The sequence below is a fragment of the Micromys minutus genome, assembly GCF_963924665.1.
Source record: "Micromys minutus genome assembly, chromosome: 21".
Classification (NCBI taxonomy): Eukaryota; Metazoa; Chordata; class Mammalia; order Rodentia; family Muridae; genus Micromys; species Micromys minutus.
In genome coordinates, this window is record NC_137956.1 from 37233997 (window position 1) to 37242547 (window position 8551).

Genomic DNA, 8551 nt, shown 5'->3' on the forward strand with positions numbered 1-8551 from the left:
CTGGGAGGCCGGGACGGCGGGCGCGCGGCTCGGCGGGAGGCGGGCGCCCGGAGACGCGGCTGGGGCCAGCGCGGCCGGGGCGCCGTCCCAGGGCTGGGTTGCCCGGCCCCGGCCCCGGGATCCCCATGAAAAACCAGCTCCGCGGGCCCCCAGTGCGGGCGCACATGTCGACTTCGGGGGCAGCGGCGGTTGGGGGCACCCGGGCGGGGTCGGAGCCCAGTGCGGGATCCGGGTCCGGCGCAGGCATCGGAGCGGGAGCGACGACTGGAGCGGGGGCCATGCCCTGCAAGAGCGCCGAGTGGCTGCAGGAGGAGCTGGAGGCGCGCGGTGGCGCGTCCCTGCTGCTGCTAGATTGCCGGCCGCACGAGCTCTTCGAATCGTCGCACATTGAGACGGCCATCAACCTGGCCATCCCGGGTCTCATGCTGCGCCGCCTGCGCAAAGGCAACCTGCCCATCCGCTCCATCATTCCCAACCATGCCGACAAGGAGCGCTTCGCCACGCGCTGCAAGGCGGCCACCGTGCTGCTCTACGACGAGGCCACGGCTGAGTGGCAGCCGGAGCCCGGCGCCCCCGCCTCGGTTCTCGGCCTGCTCCTGCAGAAGCTGCGAGACGACGGCTGCCAGGCCTACTACCTCCAAGGTGAGGGCAGAACCTAGACCTCAGACGGCATTGGGGCTGCGCCGCTGCTCCCTGGCGCCCTCGCTGCAGGCTGTTTCCTTTCCACTCGCTTGGCCAGGCCGGGCGCCACGTCGCCCCTGGTCCGAATCCGCCCTTCTGGGAGCCATCCCCTAAGGTGTGGATTTAGCTAGGCACAGAGAACCCAATCTGTGTCTTCTTTCTCAGCACCATTTAGTGGATGGAACAAACTTTTCCTTTCCTTTTTATTTTTTTCTCTGTTGATGGGTAGACAACAACGCACAGGCTCCAGCTGAGCTCGGAGGAGGGGAGAGATCGCTGCTGGAACCCAGATAGGAGCAGGGCCCACAGGCTAGCCTAGAATTTGTGTCATTAGGAAGCTAGAGTCGTGAAGACACATTTCACAGTATTACCCACCCTCCTGTGTATGGGGCCCGTTTATGTTGGTTTCTCTGGGATCCCAGTATGGCTCCTATCAATCAGGATCGGCTTCTTGGAGGCACTTTGGCAGGATGTGGGCAGTGACCCAGGTGTGTGTGTGTGTGTGGTGTGTTGGGGGGTGGGGAGTGGTCCTCAGTTCGCTGCCCCTGAGTTTATAGAAAAGGAAGGCAGGCAGCCTGCCGGCCGAGGGTGAGGGGAGCTATTGGCTACAGCCGGTGTTTCCAATTAACATTCCAAAATGGCCTCTTGCTGGCAGCAGACAGGCAGGGAGGGGAGGGGAGTCCTGCGGCACCCTCGGGTGCCGCAGGGCCATGTCTAGCTGCATGGTGCTTCTTGTCTCTCTTGTCCTTGTATAGCCCCCATGGCCCTTCTCTTTGGGTCACGTGAAGTGTGTAAGGATACTTGTGCTGAGAAGGACTCCAGAGAAAAGTGGATAGCTAGTACCCATTTCCCCTCTTGCTGGGGGAAAGGACTTCACACCGCCCTCCAAGTGCTGGGCTCTGCCTCTGACTGGCCCATATGTCTACTGGTTCCTCTCTTTGGAATGGGGGTTTACTGACCTACAGGTGCTGGCCTGAGATGGGACTGTTGGCCTTTGTTTGCCCATGAGCCACTACTCAGCATGCAGGTGTGTTGGTATATGAGGGAGCTATGGGAGAGAAATGAGCTGGTACCTGTCCTCAGGTGCTCTCTCGACATCAAGCAAAAGGGCCAGTGTACATTAACGGTCAGGGTTAGGGTTCAAAGCTTAGGACTCAGTTTCCTTATCTGTGAAATGGTGATAGTTTAGATGGCCGGAACATATGAGTGGGCATATGTGTGATATATTTGGCTTGGTCACATTGCCCTTTGACATGGACATGTGTGTGTGTGGCCTTTGACATAGAGTCCTGGCCATTAATAATCTTTTGTGGCCCATTTGGGTTCACCAGACCCTCCTCCCCCATCTTGCCCTGGCCACAGGTGGTTTCAACAAGTTCCAGACGGAATACTCAGAGCATTGCGAGACTAATGTGGACAGCTCGTCCTCCCCAAGTGGCTCGCCACCCACCTCCGTGCTGGGCCTGGGGGGCCTGCGCATCAGCTCTGACTGCTCAGATGGCGAGTCAGACCGAGAGCTGCCCAGCAGTGCCACTGAGTCGGATGGCAGCCCGGTACCATCCAGCCAGCCAGCCTTTCCGGTCCAGATCCTGCCCTACCTCTACCTCGGCTGTGCCAAGGACTCTACCAACCTGGATGTACTTGGCAAGTACGGCATCAAATATATCCTCAATGTCACACCCAACCTGCCCAATGCCTTTGAGCATGGCGGTGAGTTCACCTACAAGCAAATCCCCATCTCTGACCACTGGAGCCAGAACCTCTCTCAGTTCTTCCCCGAGGCCATCAGCTTCATCGGTAGGTGTCTTTGTCTGGGCAGGGTGGGTGGGTGGCGAGGCAAGGTGTGTGAGGGACTCTGGGTGTCGCCCCTGCCCAACAGGGTACCTCTGGGCCTGTCAAGACCTGTGTGTGCTCTGCATGTGCTGGCGTGTGCCCGTGGGTGTACCCATGCTTGCAGTGACTCACCGAGTCCCTCGGGCCCCTCTACCTGTTGGGACCTGAACGGTCCCCTGAATCCTGGACCCCCCCCCAGCTCTCGGTACCTATTGGTTTCTCTGGTCCAACCTGAGTTTTTCTGGCTTTGCTGTAGTTGCGAGCGTAGCAAGCTGAAACATTACAGCTCACAGACTCCCACGGGTCTCACTTGCTCTGTATCACGCCTCGGCACATGTGTCTCTGCAGTATGGGGCTGTCACGATGCCTCTTTCGGCTTCATTGTGTTTCTTAAAGGGCTAGAAGGTAGCCCTGGGAACCAGACCCTAAACGGACATGGATACCCTCCAATGCCTCTATGGGATCCAGATGCTCTTAGCTGCCTACATAGGGAAGGTGGAGGCAGCTTAAGGAAGGCCTCTGTCCCCAACCTCAGCTGACTCAGGCTCCTCCTCTTGCTTCCTCCTTGGCCAGCTGGCCTGGAGGTCATCTATCTCTTCTGGCCTCAGGTCTTAACCAGGCAGCCAGGAAAAGGACACAGGCTTGGGATAAACATAAACCCTGTGCGCTCTGAGCTTGGTGCTTCTGTTTCTGCCCAGCCTCCAGTGTCAGGGTGAGGGAGGACCTGGGCAGTGTTTTCCAGATTGATGGCCACTGTGTCCAGCTGAGGGCGTTTAGTGTCAGCTGGGCTGGGCTAACTTTAACAACAGGAAGTGGGAGGCTTCCCCCGCCTCATCCGCTTACTGGGAACCAAAACTAGGTGCCCGGGCTGGGAGGAAGGAAGGAAGCTGAGGTCTGGGGGAGGGGCTGCCCAGACCTTCCAGCCCTGCCCCAGGGGACAGAGCCAAGCACTCTGGAGGTGCTGCCTCAGCATTTGGGCTCCCACAAAAAGGGAAGGTACAGAGAAAAAGGACCCCAGGTTGCTCAGGAGTAAAGCCTGGCTTATGGATGGTTTTTATTCCTAAAAGCTGTCTTCTGTTTCTGGTGAGAAACAAGGAAAGCGTAACAGGCTGCAGAAGTGGAAGGAAAGATTTCTGGTTATAAGTGAAGGAATCAGTCCCACCCCTCACCCCCAACTAGGAGTCCCTGAAACAGGACTGAGCCACACTCCCAAAGCTCTAAGGAAAAGTTTTAGTGTGGGTCATCTGGCAGTGACCCAACCGTGTCACTCTGAGGGCTTTTCCCTCATCCCTTCCCCAAATTTCGAAGCCAGACCACTTGACTCCTTACAGAGCCACATCTGCCACCAGTACCAGGTGCCATGGGCCAGCCTACTAGTCCTACTGTCTGCTTAGGAGTAGGTCCCCTAGATGCACAGAGATGATGGGAGGCTTGGCCAGGCCAGACGGTAAGGAACAACCAGCGACTGTATCCGACAGAGAACATCAGTTATCAGCTATGTGCCTGGCTCCCAGGAGGCTTGGAGACAGGGATCGTAAAGAGCCTCGGGCTGTCTCTTGTTAGCTCATGTCCCCAGCAGCTATGGTACAGAAAGAAGCAACTGCTGTGGGATCCAGGGGAGAAGACCCCGTGACACTGTTCACAGTAGCTCCGTCAGTGTTTGTAGAGTTCATGCTGTGTCTCAGGCAGAGGTGTCCTTGGTGGCCCTGGAGGAGCCTAGAAGGCTTCGAGAAGAAAGGGACTGGTTGTGACAAATGTTATTCTCATCCCTGGGTCTTCAGGAGACCTAGGAGACTTGAGGGGTACAGTACATGGCTCATATTGGGCCTGACTGCCCACTTCTTTCCACAGGCTCCTGCCCCAAGCCCTCATCCCAAGATGTGCTGGAAATCCCCAGGGAGCCAGTGCAGAGGGACCCTTTGTGTGGCCTTGTCACTTCATTTCTGCATCCGTTTTCACTTTGACTCAATGGGCTGACTGGCTGTGGTGTCATCAGAAGGATGTGGGTGACACCCTGTGTACCACTTGTGGCCATGTGGGGCTAGAAATGATCCCAGGGGTGACAGTAATTTGTGCTTGGTGAATCCCCTTGCCTCAGGACCCTACAAAAGCACGGTCAATACTTGGGCAGTAGTAGGGGACACCTTTCATCCCGGTAGTCTAAGAGGCAGAGGCAGGTGGATCTCTGAGTTCGAGGCCAGCCTGGTCTACAGAGTGAGTTCTGGGATAGCCATGGCTACACAAAGAAACCCAGTATCTATAAACCACGCTGCATAGTGGAGGACATTGAGGCTCACTGCTAGTCAGAGGCTCTTCTGTAGCATGGTATTATCCTCCAGCATCCCATCCACGCTGGGTTTTATCAGGGCCTTAAAACATCTGCCTGTTGGAGCTGAAGAGATGGCTCAGTGGTTAAGAGCACCAACCGCTCTTCCAGAGGTCCTGAGTTCAATTCCCAACAACCACATGGTGGCTCACAACCATGTATAATGGGATCAGATGCCGTCTTCTGGTGTGTCTGAAGACAGCTATAGAACTCATATACATAAAATAAATAAATCTGTGCCGGTTGGCCACTAAGCTCTCCCCTGTGCCTCTGCCCACCTATCTTAGGGGTTTCTGACCCGTGTCCCTATGTTTCAGATGAAGCCCGCTCCAAGAAGTGTGGTGTCTTGGTGCACTGCCTAGCAGGCATCAGCCGGTCAGTGACAGTTACTGTAGCCTACCTGATGCAAAAGATGAACCTGTCCCTCAACGATGCCTATGACTTCGTTAAGAGGAAAAAATCTAACATCTCGCCCAACTTCAACTTCATGGGGCAGCTGCTGGACTTTGAGCGGACGCTGGGGCTCAGCAGCCCATGCGACAACCACACACCCAGTGAGCAGCTCTACTTCTCCACACCCACCAACCATAACCTGTTCCCGATCAACACGCTCGAGTCCACGTGAGGCCTGACTTGCGGATGGGCGCAGCACCAGGGTCTCCCAGCCCTCCCCAGGGCCTGGTGGGGGCCCCCAGCCTGCTGCCATCTCTAGCCTGAAGAACCCACAGATGTCACCTGTGTCCTGAGAACCAGGCTGAGCAGTGGCTGAGCTCCTGTGCAGGACCCCACAGCGAGGCCACCTGCAACAGCCCTTGCCAGATGGCCTCAACTTTCCAGACATGTTGCTGAAGTGAGCATTGGCCTCAGCTTTCAGACTTGTGGCTTGGGGGCCAGCGCGGCCTTGTCTCTGACATTCTGCTGATGGCCCAGCCATTCTGGCTATTTTTAAAGACATATCGGCAGACCTGAGTTTGCTACTTTTGGCAGGTAAATCCGAGCTCCCTGGAGCAGAGTGTTCAAGCTCTTCTTGGCTTTTCTTTTCTCTTTTTCTTTTCTTTCTTTTTTTTTTTAAACAAAAAGTGTTATTTTTTAGGCTAAATGCAACAACGGATTGTATAAACCAATATTTCACCCCTTTCTTAGAGAGAGAGAGAGAGGGGGGGGGGTGGGGAGAGAGATGTGTTCTCGTTTTCTTGTTTCCAAAAGCAACCCATCGGTGTATTTTGTTTTCAGTGGAAAAGACAAACCCCACGTTCTTGACCAAATGCATTTTGCACATGTGTGAAGTAAAGTCTGTTTTCCCAGCAGGCCATTCCTGAAGGGTGGGTTCTCCAGGCCTCAGGACCCTGGTCATACCATCTCCTACCGGTGACCCAGCCAGCGCAGTGCCGCATTTGCACGGGCCAGTTGCTCTGAACTGTACCTGGTGGGCGCTGGTGGCCTTTGTGTTGTCTGCTCTCCTGCCAACCTTTGGAGAGTCCTGCAGACCCCTCTGCCAAGTCCTACTGGAGGTGGTGCTGCAGGGGAGTGCCAAGCAGTAGCATTAGCCATCTGGACTCAGTCCCTCAGAGGGCTGGGCCCTGGCCCTTTTATAAATGACCCACCACTTCTGTCCTCATCTCTGTCTCTTAACTGGGAATGGAGGCCCGCAGTGCCTGAGTAAAGCACTTCCCAGTCCCTCTTCGCTGTAGATTTCCATCTAGGTCCACTCCCAGCCCCTTGTCCAGGTGCACACCTGCCCTGGCCTGCGTTGCCCATGCCTTTTACCTGCAGGCAACTTAGACCTATCGCATGCGGCCCAAGAGCTGGGGCAGGTGGGGCAAGGACTGGCCAGTGCGAGTGAGGCCACCACCCCAGTATCCAATGCACAAAGCCACGGGCTCCATAATGCTCCTCCGCTTTCATTGCTTCTCAATCCTTGGTTCTCACCAGGCACCATGAGAACTGGGAAGTGCGGAAGTCCTGATGGTACCTGAACCCGCAGTGGGCAGGGCCACATAAACTCCACACCACCTTATCTTACCTCACAGGGGTGGTCTTCAGGGATTCTCTAGGGAAGCAGTTTAAAATCTTGCCACAGTTGAGAAATGGACAAAAACTTCTACTCTGTACATAGTATGTTTCTCTCCCTCCCTCCCTCCCTCCCTCTCCCTCCCTCCCTCCCTCTCTCTCTCTCTCTCCCTCCCTCCCTCCCTCCCTCCCTCCCTCTCTCTCTCTCTCTCTCTCTCTCTCTCTCTCTCTCTCTCTCTCTCTCTCTCTCTCTCTCATTTTTAAAAAGAAAACCCAGAAAGGTGGATCAGAGCTTAAATGACGGTATACCAGAGGGTGGCCAGTTTTGCTTTAAGATCTTATGAAGGAAAGTTTGTGACCCTATATACATGCATATACACACACACACACACACACATACACACACACACACACATATATATCTATATCTATATATATATATATGTCCCGAGACAGCAACGGGACTTTGTTTATATTGCAAATAAATATTATTTTTTCTTTAAATGGAGTCCTGGTGTTCAGTAAGGACCTGGGAAGGTGAGGCAGGAACAGTGTTGGCCTGTTTCTGTGAGAGTGAGCCTCATCCTGCTGAGAGCCCGGAGGTGCTCAGATGCAGGAAGTAGCAGCAAGGGCTTCTGGATGGAAGTAAATCCAAGCTGGGCAGTGGGAACGCACACCTCTAATCCTAGCATTCAGGCAGAGGAGGCAGATCTCTGAGGCCAGCCTGGTCTACAGATCAGGTTCTAGGACAGCTAGGGCTACCCACAGAAGCCCTGTTTCAGAAAATATGGAGCCAAGCTCACTGAGACATTGAACTCTTCTTGTGTTTGGCGTGGTGAGCACCTGTTTTCCTGGTGAAAGCTTGACCATGCTGGGACAGGTGGAAGTGTGCTCAAGGCCATCAATGGGGTTCCCAGTCTTAACAGGATACAGCTGGAAGGAAGTGGCTCAGGTGAGCAGGAACCACAGTGGCAACAGCCACCCTGTTAAAGTGTTTCAGAGTGCATTACCCCCTCTGCCTCTGCATCAGGTGGACACAGGTACAAGGTGGGTAGGCAGGCCCAACCTCTCCCAGGACTTGGTTCTCTGTTGTCCCTGCTCTTCTCTGTCTCCTTGCTGCCCCTCAGTCGCAGAGCACTCACCATGCTCACAGCTTGGCTTATGACAGGGGCCAGGCTCCATCAGTGGTTCAGCTGCTGGGACTGGCAGCCTGAATCCAGTGCTCAGAACTCCCGAGTAAAGGACCTCACATCCCCGCAGGCTGAGGGCCAACAAAGTAGGGTTCTCGCAATGTTGGCGAAGGGGCGGTTGCTACTTTTGCTGTCAGGGTTCCTCAGGGCCCTGGTCCTTCTGTGCCAGGGGCAGGCAGGGGTGGGTGTCTGAGAAGGCAGAGACTGCCCCTTTGTTCCCTCTCAGTGCCCTTGCCTGAGGCTAGGGAAGCCCGAGAGTGCGGGCGCCTGGCTGGGGGCTGGGCCCTTAACAGGCAGAGTAAGTGCCTGGCAGTACCAGTGTACCCAAGGACATCATGGGGGTAGGAACACAGTGACTTCCTGAGCAGACTCCTGAAGCTGAGGACTTAAGCGCATGAAGGGAGCCAACCCCATCCTTCCCAACCATGAAATCTTAAGCCCAGTGGTTTGTCACCCACCCATACTACCCTCATTTGGAAATTCTGCCCTCACACAACGCTTACTAAGGCTT

General features: G+C 55.3%; 1 protein-coding gene across 1 annotated transcript; it reads left to right on the top strand.

Moving 5' to 3' along the window:
* Positions 1-7324, top strand: DUSP7 (dual specificity phosphatase 7). Its single transcript, XM_080934846.1, has 3 exons — positions 1-642; positions 2044-2478; positions 5158-7324. The coding sequence occupies exons 1-3, from the start codon at positions 126-128 to the stop codon at positions 5463-5465; spliced, it is 1260 nt and encodes a 419-aa protein (XP_080790972.1). The 5' UTR covers positions 1-125; the 3' UTR covers positions 5466-7324.
* The last annotated feature ends 1227 nt before the right edge of the window (positions 7325-8551 follow it).

Excerpts from the sequence above, each read along its gene's own strand:
- DUSP7 (XM_080934846.1), top strand. The coding sequence starts at position 126 with ATGAAAAACCAGCTCCGCGGGCCCCCAGTGCGGGCGCACATGTCGACT. Across the intron at positions 643-2,043 it reads CCAGGCCTACTACCTCCAAG|GTGGTTTCAACAAGTTCCAG; the intron begins GTGAGGGCAGAA and ends CCCTGGCCACAG. Across the intron at positions 2,479-5,157 it reads CGAGGCCATCAGCTTCATCG|ATGAAGCCCGCTCCAAGAAG; the intron begins GTAGGTGTCTTT and ends CCTATGTTTCAG.